The sequence below is a fragment of the Hylobates moloch genome, unplaced genomic scaffold (assembly GCF_009828535.3).
Source record: "Hylobates moloch isolate HMO894 unplaced genomic scaffold, HMol_V3 SCAFFOLD_8, whole genome shotgun sequence".
Lineage (NCBI taxonomy): Eukaryota > Metazoa > Chordata > Mammalia > Primates > Hylobatidae > Hylobates > Hylobates moloch.
Window position 1 is genome coordinate 63,757,315 of NW_026652283.1, and position 15,631 is coordinate 63,772,945.

Consider the following 15,631-nt stretch of genomic DNA (forward strand, 5'->3'; position numbering starts at 1 on the left):
AGGTAGGGTAGGTACACCGAGCAAGCTTACGATTGGACAATTTGAATAATTTCAAAGGGCTCTTGCATCTAGGGTGGTACTCAGTTGTCTGGTACCCAGTCCTTGGGTAATTTAAGGCAGAGAAGTATTGGCTTGGTGTATGAGAATTTGAGAAAGGAGGTTAGTGAGAGTCTGAGCTCTAGTTGGTTGGCTAGAATATCAAAAGCATGCTCACAGGCAAGTTGCTTGCAATGTCTAGGAATTAGCAAACCCTGGGAGGGGAAGTCCCTCCCTAAGTCCCCATGACCTCCCAATATGTCAAAGCTTTATAAACTATGGGAAATAAAAAACAGGATTAATACACAAAGCGCTATCTAAAATGTATAGAATGAAAGAGTGAAACAAAAGGATAGGATAGGTAAGGAGCCAGATGGCAATATCAACCTGATACCTGGATCTCAAAATATTTGACTTAGCAACTTAGATTCAGATATAGAGATAGATAATGATAGATAACTATATAGATGATAGCTAGATAGCTAAATGATGGTAGAAGATATAGATAGATGATAGATAGATAGATAGATAGAGATAGATTAGATAGATAGATAGATAGACAGACAGACAGATACATACATGCATACATACATATATAATACATAAGCTTTTTTCCTGTTTGTCTTAAGAGGGCCACAGCATTACCAGGTTGAGTTTGGAGACAGCCCTTAGGTTGTTAGGTAAAATAAAGATAGACTCAAATAACTGCACTTTTAGAAATTTATGAAGTCTTCTTGGTCTAAGTATATTATACCAGGTCTGATAATTTACCAAATCATGTCCTTATGGGTTGAAACAATTACAGTTATTATATTCAGGCATCAGCTTACTTAACTTTCCATTTGTGGCCCAGGAACTTTTAATTTTGAACATATATTTCAAACAGACATGGTTTTAAATCACATTTCATTAATAGGCTGTTTTAAATGAGTTTCTTTGTGTAAGTAATGCTACTTTGTGCTTGATTTGTTCAAAAGCTATTTAAAATCCCTTGAACCTCAAATGTATGACTAGATCTTAATGCCACTCTCATTTACGGAAATACATGTAAAGAAGCCAAAATATTTCATCTCATTCTTTCTTTTCAGTTTACTCCCCCAAAGGGACCTAATTGTGCTTCTTTAACACAAAGTGACAATTTTTGATATGTTTATTTAATTTTTTAAAAATTACTTAGAACAATCAAACATGAGCGTTAATGAGAAACATATGTGCTGTTCCAAATATTCTGGAGATAAATGCAAAGCAACGTTCCAATCAACATGGGGTCATGGCCTGCTCGTGCACATGCAAAATCAGAGAGTGAGAGTAGGTGTACAACTGTTCATGACTAAGTGTGTTTGTCTGTGTGTCTCCTGAAAGGTCTGCTTCTGCTGCAGCTCTCAGTAGCCTAGAGAAGCAATCTTTTACATATAGCAAGACACACTCCAGGATATTAACACTTTATCATTTGCAAGATCCTCTGTTCACACCAGCTGCAGAGTAAACACCATGAAAGAAGGAGCCTCGAGCCGCTAAAAAGCACACAAAGCAGCAAGCAGTTCCAAGCAGTTCCAACAGTTCCAAAACTCATAAAAATGGAAAATATTTCAAGAACAACTGCCTGTTTGTTCAGAGAATGCCCACAGTGAAGGAGGGTAAATAAAACTTAGTACCTGTTAGATTTATAGGCAAATAACCATTATCTACTATGTGTAGATGAGTGAAGGATAATTTTATGCAAACCACAATAAGTAAATTCAAACAGTATGAACTAAGCCTGCACAGTTAGAGCAGGAAGTTCAAGGGGGAAAAAAATAAGGAAATGGCATTTTCTGTGTGGTATATCACCAACCTGGGAAATCCATTACAGAGCCAAAAGCTGGAACAGGATTTTATAAAGGGATTGGCTGGAAATAGAATCCCTTAGGTTTTGTGTGGTGATTTCATACCTTAAGCAAAACTCTGCTCCCCAAGATCTAATTTCTAATTAATCTTTTGTAGAAGATTATGGAGAATTAGTAAATTGTAGTTTTTACATTACAGGGTATACAGTATAAATTATTTGGGAGCCTTCAAAGTGCATTCAACTTTTGAATAAATCAGTTTCAGTCAAGTATTATCAGGAGCCAAGCTTCCTAACTAATGCAGCTTGGTATTTTGTGGACTTGTGTTTCAAAGCTGAATAGTTAACTCGTAGTTTTATAAGATTTTTCAAAAGCAGGGCATTTGACTTTTCCCAAACTTTAAAATATCTTTAAATTCTGTGGATTTTAAATTCAGAAGTGAAGTCAAGCTTTTTCAGGTTCAGATTTCATTTACTTTTTGTCAAATGTGGTTTCCTGGGTGATGGTAGAAGATTTTTTAAAAAGAGAGAAGGCGATTAAAGGATTAAATATAATGCCTATAAGTGGATTCATTGAACTAGGGGCATCAATTTATTTCTAACACACCACGTTTTGATGAGGCATGTGTCAAAGAATTTGACATTTGTGGATTTCATTAGAAAAGTGTATAAGCTTAACAGCAAAGAAGAAAATGTTCTTAGAGCAAGACAGGTGTAGGTTTTAGTGAAACTAATTTTGTTTCAATAGTTCTGTTGAATTAAAAACTCCAGTGATTTCACAGTATGGGGTAGAAGTATAGCACATTTAATGAATTTGCAGAGGCTTTGAAGTCAGAAATAACTGGGTTTAAATACGGGCTCTGGAGAAAGGGAGGGAGAATTGAAAGCAAGGAAGGAAGAGAAGAAGGATTGGGAAGAGTGAGGGAAAGAAGGAGAAAGGAAAGAGCATGCATTAATCAGTTTCTCTGCAACAGACACTAATTAAGGTGCTTTACTTACAGTTATCTCCTGCTGCTAGCTGTGGAATCTTGGGCAAATAACTTTAATTCCTTGGGCTTCAGGTTTCTCATCTATAAAAAGATTAACTGTTGTAGTATCCTGGGAAGACGGCAGTGGCAGCATAGTTTTTCGTTTCTTCCCAGATCACCACATTAAAAAGAGCAAGCAACTAGACAGCAAAACCAAAATTCCAACAAATCTGTGTAACAGGATGCAATGCAAACCTCAAGATACAAATGGATAGAGACAAACTACTAACAACCACAAGACTTGTGTGTCACTGGCATCTGTGTGGGAAAAAGCAGGGGAAGTAACAAGGCATTTGATGGTCCTGAGAACAAAAGAACCAAAAACATCCAACAGATAATCCTTGGAAAGTACAAGTTCCAATCCTTGGGATCTGAGAAGAATGGCTTAAACTGAGCAGAGTTTGTTCATTCAACAAATTTTCACCGAGTGTAAATTATCTGCTAATTTACAGCGGCTCTGCAGCAGTCTATTCTCTAGGAGCTCTCAAACCTGATCCACCAGAGTTTCCTTCCAGGACAGGGCTCCTTATTGAAGAGAAAATCCTCAGACTAGAAGCATAATTTAGCAGGAAAGAGATAATAGACAATATTTTCTTTCCTTCTTTTAAAGGAAAAAAATACAGATAAAAGTGGCGAAGGGGAGCAAAGCTAGGAAATTTCAGAAAGGAAGATGCTATTTTTTTAAGACGAAACACAAACAGCAGAAGAGGAGGGTCTGTGAAGTTAGAAAAGCTGCTATTTTCTAAACATTCAGGAAAATTAATTTGATAAAAAATAAACAATTAAGTATGTCAAGGTCAAATCTCATACAATCACAATGAAATCACACCAGAAGCACATAAAAGAGGGAGAAACAAAGATCAAAAATGAAAAATATTATCTCAAAAGAAGCCAAACTATATAAGATGATACACAACATGAAATGGTATAGAAAACTCAGAAATAAGCTGATACCACTCAAGAAAGAATTAGAAATTTTAAATAATTTAAAAATGTAACCTATATTACAACATGAGTAAATAAATGTCAAAAAACTATTAAAAACAGAAAGTCAAAAGAAGAAAAAATTAAATCATAAAGAAATGAAGAATTAAAAATAAGAGAAAATGACAAATACTGAAGATAGGCAAAGAAAACCCAACATATCAATAATTCTGTCTGTGACGAAAACTCAAGCAAGAAAACAGAATACTAAAAACTACATTTCAGGAAAATTTTCCTGAAATAAAAAAAGGATGTGAATCTATGTATTGAAAGAATGCACCATGTAACTGAATCATCCATGCAGAATAACCGACATTAAAACATATTCTAGTAAAATTACTGAACTTTTTTAAGGAGTAAAAAAAAAAAAATCTTTGGTCTTCTAGGCAAAAAAAGTATATAATTATAAGGGAAAGGAAATTAAATTTTCAAGACTCTTAAGCAGCAACACTTTCTGCCAGAAAAAAAAAATAGAGTAGCATATTTAAGGTACTTAAGGAAAGAAAACGTGAGCCATGGATTTTATATCCAGTTAATGCTGATCTTCAAATACAAAAAGCACAGACAACTATTATCCACATGAAAGACCTCAAGAAATATTATTCATCTGTGTACTTCCTAAGGAATAAACTAGAGAATGAGCTTCAGACAACCAAAATGACCACAGAAACATTGCATAAATACTGGTGGCCTTGACCATTAGTGGTTGCTGACACCAAAAAGAAGTAAACATCAGTTACTCTGTGTTCCCTGAGTAAATAATACAACACCACTTCTTATATTACCCAAATCATCTTACATGAGTCTAATTGATCCGTTGGATTCAGCTGATGATTAGCATAAAACACATATTTGCAAGAAAAATAGAATAAACTCTATCATAAGCATGCGATCAGCACATCCAGAATGTGGAAACATTATAGGTCAAATAGAATTGATTCTTAAACAGATCTATTCTAAGGAAAACAAAGGGATAGAGGAGAAATATTTAAATTAAAAGAGACTTAACAGACATATCAAGATTAAAAGTAGCAAAATTAAACTGTAATTTCTAGAGCTACACACATGGGTTTTAACCTAAAGAAAAACAGAGATGTCACTGGTATCAAAGTCAGGATAGTGATTACTTTTGAAGAGATGAAAGGGGTTAACATAGGGAGGGGCACATGAAGGTGTTTCTGGGGTGGCTGGTACAGTTCTAGGTCTTGATCTGGTTACTAGGGTGTTTGCCTTATAAAAATTCACTAATTTGGCCTCTGACTTGTGTGGTTTTCTATATTGGTGTTTTACTTTATAATAAAAAGGTAAAAGTAAAATAAAATTTTGTAAAAAATAAACTAAGCACTAATAACTTGTACAGACTATCTCTGTTTTCTCATCAGTAAAATATGGATAATTTTCCCTCTTACACTTTTGTTTGTTAGTGCCTATCCCATAGTATGCTATCGAAAAATATTTCTCCCCCTTCCCTCCATACAAGTACATAGAGTTTTTTAATGCAATAAACCATATTATTCTTGAACCAGCAGAAACCAATAGAATAGAAACAAAATATTGTAGAAGTAAATAAAAAGCCATCATCCAATCTTTCCCCTTGTCAACTACTATATCCACGAGGAATACTATCATTTAAGAGAAAAAATGCAAAAGCCCCAATTTTTGTATAATCTTCACTCTATTGGCCTACATGCAACAATTTAAATGCAGATCTACTTCTATATAACAAAATACCAGAAAATTTCCATTTATTTGGTTATTTCTCTTCTCTATAAATGTCCATTCAAAACTTATTTAGTGAGCACTTTCTGTAAACTGCTTCGTTTTATTTTTCTTTGCTTTGAATAAATTGGCCAGCAAAATAGAATAGAATGTGTTCCTTTAGTTTGTAATTGACTTTCTAGTTCAGACTTTTCTTATTTGTTCAATTTTATGGTATTATAAGTGCAAATGAACTGGCAGCAAAATCACCTTGGAATCGATTCTAACCCAATATCTCAAGGTCTGAAAACAAAAAGTATTCTGGAACCTATGAGAATATTTTAATAAGGTAACATAAAACCAACCTTGCTAAAAATGTTTATGCTGTGAATGCTTCCTTAGTTCATAAAAAATAATTTTCATCAGCATATCCACTTGATTATGGTGGAAATTTTATGATAAGATTCAGTCAAGAGACCATTTAAAGAGAAACACACATCACCATGTCCTGAGGAGAACTAATGTGAATAAATATCTTCAAATGTGAGGAGGACAAGCAGCATTTTGTTTACTTTGTTTTGTTTTTTTGATAGCATACTAGCATCTTTTATTCAGAGCAACGTTGACGTCCTCTCAAATGTCTGACTCATTTAGAAAGAAAAATTCATACACCAATGAGAAGGATAGGCAGGAAGAGGACTGAGTTGCAAGTACCAGCATTTTATTTTCTACCTCTCCCTTTAAAAAATAAAATAAAATAGGCAATGTGAACAAGGTAATGAGGTGTGAACTAAAAATGACTTTTAAATGTTTCATCACTAACAAACACAGGAAAAATTCTGATTTATTTCCACCATTTCTCATGATCCTTGATACATATCTGCTTCCTTTCCTGATATAGTGATGACAATATTTAAGAGACATGGGTTTGGGAGAAAATTTCCAAAATTGGAAACAATTCTATTTCCAATATGCAGTTATTTCTGTAACACATGTGCTATTGGAAGGAAAGGAAGGAAGAAAGGGAGGGAGGCAGGCAGGCAGGCAGGAAGGAAGGAAGGAAGGAAGGAAAAAAGGGAAGGAGAGAGGGAGGGAAGAAAAGGAATACAAAATGTAAAATTTCTAAAGTCAAATTTTTTAAATGCTATTGTGAATAGTGCCGCAATAAACATACGTGTGCATGTGTCTTTATAGCAGCATGATTTATACTCCTTTGGGTATATACCCAGTAATGGGATGGCTGGGTCACAATAGCAAAGACTTGGAACCAACCCAAATGTCCAACAACAATAGACTGTATTAAGAAAATGTGGCACATATACACCATGGAATACTATGCAGCCATAAAAAATGATGAGTTCGTGTCCTTTGTAGGGACATGGATGAAACTGGAAAACATCATTCTCAGTAAACTATCGCAAGGACAAAAAACCAAACACCGCATGTTCTCATTCATAGGTGGGAATTGAACAATGAGAACTCATGGACACAGGAAGGGGAACATCACATTCCGGGTACTGTTGTGGGGTGGGGGGTGGGGGGGGCGGGGACAGCATTAGGAGATATACCTAATGCTAAATGACGAGCTAATGGGTGCAGGAAATCAACATGGCACATGGATACATATGTAACAAACCTGCACATTGTGTACATGTACCCTAAAACCTAAAGTATAATAAAAAAAAAAAATTTTTAAATGACATGTTTTAATTTTGGCCCCAAAAAGCTGAAATTATGTCACCCATTAAAACAAAATATATTTCAACCGTGGAAGCATAGATCATATTTTGTATCCAACTTCAAAGTTATTATTGCCAGTTGGCGGTTACCAGGAACTAATCTGGAATGAACTGGAAGCTCTGGTTCTGAGGATATGTCACAAACACTTTTGTTATGGCAATACCTCTTCTTAAAGAGGTGAAGAAGGAGCTCCTAAGATTTTGCAGGAAACCCTGGATGCTAATATAAAGCCATTGCCTGAATTTATTCCATCCAGACAAATGATCTTTGGGGCTACTACTTTAGCTCCAAATTGTGCCTGAAATGCATAATATGCACCAAACACATGTGTATTGAATGAGAGATCTGATCCCCTTCATATCTGTAACTCAAATGAAATTCCTATCACTGTGAGTTTATGAGTTGTGAGTTTATAAATTGAAAAGAGATGATATACCATCTTCTTTATAAGAACAAAATTAATAGATAAGAACAGTTGAAAATAACAGAGTCCAGGAAGAAAATAAACTTAACTAGGGATTAGCTGTGTGGGGGAAATATGGCTGAGACATCAATTACATGTTCCCTGATTGCGTATTCTTAGATCTGTAATTCCTGTAGGATAAGATCTGTATCTCATGCTTCTTATAGCTTCAGTAATTAGGAGAGTGCCTTGTTGCTAATCCGCATTAAGTATCTAACAATTCCACAGTCATCTCCTTGATTTCTATAGAGACACATTATAGCTCTACCACAGAATATATGACTTTAAATTTCATTTATCTGTTCACTTTGTGTGTACACCTACTGAATTTGGGTACAACTATTCAAGTCAAAAACTGTGTCTATTCATTTCTCCATACCCAAATCTAAAGCAATACCTGCTCATAAATTTTGTTTAAATTAATAAATACAGCTGATATGGCTGGATACACTCAGATGGTAGTCCTTCCTCACCATGCTATGTGCATCTCTGCAAAGGAATAGACATGAAAGCATAACAGTAGCTATGCTCTCCTGCAAGGAACTTCCACTTGAACATATATGTATAAATCCACATATACGAATTCACAAATACAGATGTGTGTGTGTGTGTGCACATGTGGGTGTAAGTGACTAAATACACCTCTATTATTCATACTGAATAACACATTCATTTGACTGTATGTCTTTAAGTCTTTAAGGTTCATCAGTTTGGCATATTGCATGAATATTTTCTCAAGGTATTATTCAGACTATAAGAGAATCTGGTGAAAGAAAAAAGCACAGGAATTCATTATTCATTATCCTAGTGGGCCGCGCCCCACTCCTGATTCTAGGAGCAACCCAATGATGTCATAGTTATTGTCTTATGTCATACTAGTTGAAACAGTGGTTACCACCACTAGGAAGAGAATTATTTTAAAGGGTCCTTTTAACTGAAATCTCCTTTGGATTAAGATGTGCTACATGAGCTCAAATTAATTGGGAAGGTGGCAGGATAATGGCATTGATAGCCAGTAGATATGGACTCCTTGGGCCCCACTGGCCATTTGATGGCATCCCAAAGGCAATCACAAGGTAGGAAATATTTTCTATGTACTGTTGAAGCAAATCAGGATTGAAATTTATAAACAACATATTTGGAGTATTTTTAAAATGTAATTCTTACCCCTCTGTTTTCCGTTGCTGTGTGGATAAAATATAGAGCAATGAATATTGCTGAAAGTAATAAATCTTAGCATATGACTTTCCTATATTAAAATTCTTCAATGGGTCCTCATGCCTGCAGGAAATATTCAAATACCATGTTCTCATATACCAGGTTCTCCATGATCTTGCCCCTGCTGTCTTTTCCCAACTTATTTTTCATGCCATTCCACTCAAACCTAATTCTGTCTCAAACTACATACAGTTACCTAACTGTACCGTGATATTTTATACTTTTGTGTCCTTGTATGTACTATTGCCTTTCTCTATAATATCCCTGTTATGCTCTCTGCTAAGCAAAATTTTATTCAGCTTTTGTGAGTCCTACTCTTTGTCTCTATCCTCCAAGATAAGTGGATTATTCCCTTTTGTGCCAACATCCTACTTGTCTCATGCTGCTATTATGAAAGCATTAATATAGTCAATAATTATTTGTTTATATATTTGGTGACTAGTTCATGTGCTCCTTGAAGGCAGTAACTGTATTTGATATAGCAGCAGTTGCCATTTATTGAGTTAGTACTACGTGCCATGCATTGTGATTGAACATCCATGATTTTATGCCTTTTTAATCCCTCTTACTGGAGAGGATAGAGGTATAAACAAATAATGCACATAAAGTAGAGTATATGCAGTAGAACAGAGAAGGCACTGTACTGCCTCTGAAGCTTACAAAAGGCTTCTAGGAAAAAGAGTTTTGCTTGATGGAACAAACTGTGGTATTAACAAAATGCTTCCCAATGCAACCCAGACTGACTCCTATATATCTCTAAAGCCCTCAGAAACCATCTTTAGCATGTTGGTGTATCAGTGGGATTATTTGTATTTAAATGATTCTGTCATTGGTGTTAGGCACCTTTGTACTCTTTCTCTCCTGTCAAATTATAAAATTGTGAGGCAGCAATCACTTTTCTCAGTACTTTTAAACACCCCACTGTGGCTAGTATTCAAAATACAGTTGACAAATTTAAGAATAAAGTTGAAATAATAATAACATCATCGTTTTAATGTAACTTTAAAATTTATAAGATTCTAACAAAATATCAACTCTTTGTATCCTTGCAATAATCTTTGGCAATATGGGTATTTCCCCCAATTTTTCCAAATGAAGTACACACAGAGTGCTTAAGTGACTTGTCCAGAGTCATATAATTAATAAGGGATATGTGGGTGAGTAGTCATATGATTAATAAATGGCAGGTGGTAACTAATAAATGGTAGGTAGGTAATAAATTAAGTTTGCAAACACCTGGTCCAGCTAATATCAATTGCTGCCCTTAATGTGATAAATACACTGGTATAAATTTATGTATGCTATCTCATTTAACATTACAATAACTCTAGGACATAAAGAGTATTACCCCTATTTTACAGATGAGAAAATTGAACACTACAGAGTTTAACTTGCCCAAGGTCAAAAGTAAATAAGTGGTAGAACAGGCACACTAACCAAGTTCTTACTCCAGAAGAATCCAGGTTCTTAGCCACTACACCACAGAATAATGGGATTCCAAGTGCTGAATGAGATTGGTTTCTTCACTCAACAATTTATAATCTGTTTGGGAGATGAGAACAAAATAGAAATGCAAAATAAACACACAAAAAATTACTAACCGATGATGGCTTCCGAGATCTCTATCTTTGGAATTCTCTAATCTCAGTAATGAATTTGTTTTATTTATCCTGCTTGGGATTCATGTCTTTGATTAACTCAGGATGTCTTCCAGTCTTAAATATTAGCTTGTCTCTAGTCTCTCTATTCTTTTTTTCCAGCAGTCATATTAAAAGCTTATGGATCTTTACATGTTATCCTTCCCATTTCTTAACCTCTTTTTTAAGAACTGGTTTTCTCTATCATGCTGTGTTGTATTATTTCCTCTTAATATTTACAAATTTTCTCTTCAACTGTGTTTATTTTATTATTATTTTTTGAGACAGAGTCTTGCTCTATTGCCCAGGCTGGAGTGCAGAGGCATGATCTCAGCTCGCTGCAACCTCTGCCTCCTGGGTTCAGGCGATTCTCATGCCTCAGCCTCCCAAGTAGCTGGGATTAAAAGTGTGCCCCACCACACCTGGCTAATTTTTGTATTTTTAATAGAGATGGGTTTCACTATGTTGGCCAGGCTAGTCTCGAATTCCTGACCTCAAGTGATCCTCCCACCTTGGCCCCCCAAAGTGCTGGAATCACAGGTGTAAACCACCGTGCCCGGCCAACTGTGTTTAATATGCTATTTAATCCACCCATTTGGCTTACTACTTTTTTCCTTGCTCATTATATCTTTTAAAACAATCACATTAGGAAATAATTTATATACAACAAAGAGAATGTATAATTTATTTTTATACAAAATTTTAAAATTTACTTACAATAAAATGAATGCAAGTATACAGCTCGATGAGTTTTAATAATTGTATTCACATGGGTAACCATTACCCTAAAGTTTCCTCCAGCCTGGCTGCAGTCTATCCACCCTCTGTCACTAGCACAAGGCAACCACTTATCTACTTTCTGTCATAATAGATCGGGGTGTGCTTTTTATCTATTCAGGAATTTCTTATAAACAGAATCAAACCATATGGTTCTTTCATCATAATGAGTTTTTTAAAGATTTATTCATGTTGCATATATCAGTAGTTTTGGTTTTTCTTAATGCTAAGTAGTATCCATTGTGTGAATATCCCACAATTTGTATCAATTGACATGTTAATAGACATTTGGGTTGTTTCAAGTTTTCTGTCATTATTAATAAAGCTACCAGGAACATTTGTGAGCAATTGTTGTGGACATATGTTTTCATTTTTCTTGAGTAGAGACATAGGAGTGGAATTGCTGGTTGTATTGTAAATATGCATTTAACTGTTGAAGAAACTATAAAACTGTCTTCCAAAAGGTTGTACCATTTTGCATTCTCACAAGTATTAGAACTCCAGTAGCTCCACATTCTTACCACCAATTGGTATTGTCCAACAATTTAATATTAATCATTATGGTGGTAGGTATTGTGGCAAGTAAAATATGCTCCCACCCCTCTCACCCCCCTCCCCCCAAAAAAAGTTGCTCACATCCCATCTCTGGAACCTGTAAATATATTACCTACATGGCAAAAGGAACTTGATAGATGTGATTAAAGTTAAGGACCTACTTTAACATGGGAAGATTATCCTGAATTATCCAGTGGGGTGCACATGCATCCCTAAAAGTGGAAAACCTTTCCTGGCTGTGGTCATAGAGAGATGTGATAAGAGAAGAAGGACCTGTGAGACAGCAATAATGAAAAGGATTTGGGCCACTGTTGTTGGCTTTGAAGATGGAGGAAAGAGATCATCGGTGAAGGAGTGTGGATGACCTGTAACAGCCGAAAATGGCAAGGAAACCGATTCTTTTCTAGAGCATCCAGAAAAAAATAAAGCCCTCTTGGTATCTTGATTTTATCTCAGTGAGATTCATTGCAGACTTCTGATCTACAGAACTGTAAGACAATAAATTTAAGTTTTAAGCCACTAAGTTTGTTACCATTTGTTATTGCAGCAATAGAAAACTAATACAGGTGTATAATAGTGTATTTCACTGTGGTTAAATTTCCAGTTCCATGATGACTAATGAAGTTGAGTCACCATGTGCTTATTAGCTAGCCATGTATCTCCTTTTATGACATTTTTGTAAATTAATTGCTCATTTTTAGTTAGTTCGTTTAAATTTTTATTGACTTGTAATAGTTCTCTTTATATCATGAATACAATTATTTTGTCATATGGATTTATGGCAAATACTTTCAGTCTGTGATTTACCATTTCATTTCTTAATGGTGTCTTTCAAAGGGAAGTTTTAAGTTTTGGTGATAGACCTTCCTTCTCGTAAGTTTTCTAAATTGTTTTATGGTTAAAGCAAAATGATAACACTGATATAGTTCTAAATGTATGTAAAGGAAATGTTAAAGATAATTTTATTAAAAATGGAAGAGAGTAAACTGACTTAAAGGGAGATGAGTTTCAATACAATGAAATGTAAATTTCAGTAGATCTTTGTGGTGACAGAATAATTCTAGATACTGATTGAGGTAGTGGTTACAGGAATTTACACACATGATAGAATGGCATAGAATTATATACATACATTGTACTGATATCAGTTTTTGGGTTTCTGATTACAATACATTTATGGAAGATGTAACTACTGGGTGAAACTAGGTGAAGGTACCTAGATATCTCTGTACCGTTTTTGCAACATTCTGTGAATTTAAAAAAGTTTTAAGAAATTATCTGAAAAGTTCACTGAACCATAATTGAGTCATTCTTTCTATTCTTTATTTTTTATTCTCTTCTATTACTCTATGTATATGTATATCCTTATGCCAATACACATTAAATTGACTAATAAAGTTATAGTAGGTCTTTTAATCATGATGTCCTTCAGATTTGTTCTTCAAAATTATGTAAACTCTTAGAGGTCCTTAGCATTTTCATATAAAATAATCAGCCTGTCAATTTGTAAAAAAAATATTGCTAGTATTTGATTGGAATTATATAGAATCTATAGATAAATTTGAGTAAAATTGATGTTCTAATAATATTGAATCATTCAATCTATAGACATGACACACTTTTCCATTTTCCTAGGGCATCTTTAATTTCTCTTAGTGCTGTTTCATGGTTTTCAGTGCATAAGTCTTGAACAAATTTTGGTAGATTTATCCCTATGTATTTATTGCTCTCTGGTGATATTATCAATGGTGTTTATAAATTTTATTTTTCAATTTTTCATTGCTAGTATAAGTCAATGCAATTGATTTTTGTAATAACTTTGTATTCTATGATATTACTAATTATTAGTTCTAGTAGCTTTTTATTTGTAAATCAAAATAGTTTTACTTTTCCTTTCCAATCTATATGGTTTTTCAAACACCACTGATAATATCACCTGAAAACAATAAATACCTAGGGATAATTCTACCAAAATTATTCAAATAAATGGAAAGACATCCCTTGTTTATAGATTGGAAGACTTCATATTGTTAAAAAAAAATCCATACTAGCCAAAGCAATTTACACATTCGACACTATCTCTATCAAAATACACTGGCATTCTTTTAACAGAAATATTAAAAAAAAACCTGAAGAACCACAAAGAACCACAAAGAACTCTAAAAAGCCAAAATGATCTTGAGAAAGAAGAAGAAAGATTGAGGCATTACATTTCTTGATTTCAAAATATATTACAAAGCTATGGTAATTAAAACAGTATTATACTGGCATGAAAAATACAGATAGACCAATGAAACAGAATAGAGAACCCAGAAGTAAACCCATATAAGTATGCTTTATTAGGGTGAAGGAGTCACTTTCTATTCTTAGATTGCTAATAGTTTTTTAAAATCATTAATTCCATCATATTAATTTTCTGCTTCTGTTGAGATGACCATATGATTCTTGACCTTTAAATTGTTAATATGTGTCTTTGTTAATATGTGTTGCTATAAAGGAATGCCTGAGATTATGTAATTTATAAAGAAAGTTTATTTGGCTCATTGTTCTTCAGGCTATACAAGAAATAGGGGGCCAGTATCTGCTTCTGGTGAGGGCTTCAGGCTGCTTCCATTCAAGGTGAAAGGGGAAAGGGAGCCAGCATGTGCAGTGATCATATGGCAAGATAGGAGGCAAGAGGTGGGGGAGGTGCTAGGCTCTTTTTATCAACCAGCTCTCACAGGAACTAATAGAGCAAGAACTCACAAATTACCACAAGGACAGTACAAAGTCATCCATTAGGGATCTGTCTGCATCACCCAAACATCTCCCATCAGGCCCTGTCTCCAACACTGGAGATCAAACTTTAACATAAGGTTTAGAGGGTTAAGTATGCAAACTATATAGCAATATGGCAAATTAATTATTGGATTTTCATGTGTTAAACCAACCTTGCATTCCTGGGATAAACCCCATTTGGTCATAGCATTCTTTTTATGTATTGCTGGTTTGATTTGCTAATATTTTGTTAAAGAGTTTTGCACATATGTTCACTAAGGATATTTGTAACTCTTATTTTGTAATATCATTTTCTAATTTTGATATCAGGATACTGCTGACCTTTTAAAATTAGTTGGTAGATATACTTTCATTTTATATTTTCAGAAAGTATCTAAATTGACATTATCTTAATTACTTGCTTGGTAGAATGCATAAGTGAAGCTATTTGTGTCTGAAGTGTATTTTGTGGGAAATATTGTCATTAGGTATTAAATTTCTTTAAGAGATAAAGAGCTTTAACATTTTCTTTGTTCTTGTTGCCATCTTAATAAATATGATTCAAGGTATTTGCTTATTTCATTTAAGTCATTAAATGTATTAGTATAAAGTTGGTCATAATTTTCAAATTATCATTTTTATACCCGTAGAATCTGAATGATGTCCCTTCTTTTATTTCAGATGTTAGTAATTTGTCCTATCTTTATCTACTTATCTGTTGATATCTCTGTGCTCAGTTTATCAGTCTGGCAAAAATATAAATTAAAAATGGACAAAAAATTTGAAGAGAATTCAAAAATGGTATAGAAATGGTAATTAAACATATGAAAATATGCTCATACCATTAATAATCAGGGAAATTCAATTAAAATCAAGTGAGATAGCCCTGCACACTTATTAGGATGATGAGAGT

The 15,631-nt window shown here is 34.2% G+C and overlaps 1 protein-coding gene across 2 annotated transcripts in view; it reads left to right on the forward strand.

The window, feature by feature from the left end:
* Positions 1–8,691: 8,691 nt before the first annotated feature.
* The window catches only part of KIFAP3 (kinesin associated protein 3), a 182,393-nt gene continuing 175,453 nt past the window's right edge, over positions 8,692–15,631 (forward strand). Inside the window, exon 1 of one of the 2 annotated variants that reach the window (XM_058442156.1) lies at positions 8,692–8,850. In XM_058442156.1, coding sequence (XP_058298139.1) covers positions 8,774–8,850 — 77 coding nt within the window. In that variant the 5' untranslated portion in view covers positions 8,692–8,773. The remainder of the gene's footprint in view (positions 8,851–15,631) is intronic. The other variant, XM_058442157.1, reaches the window with a different exon arrangement.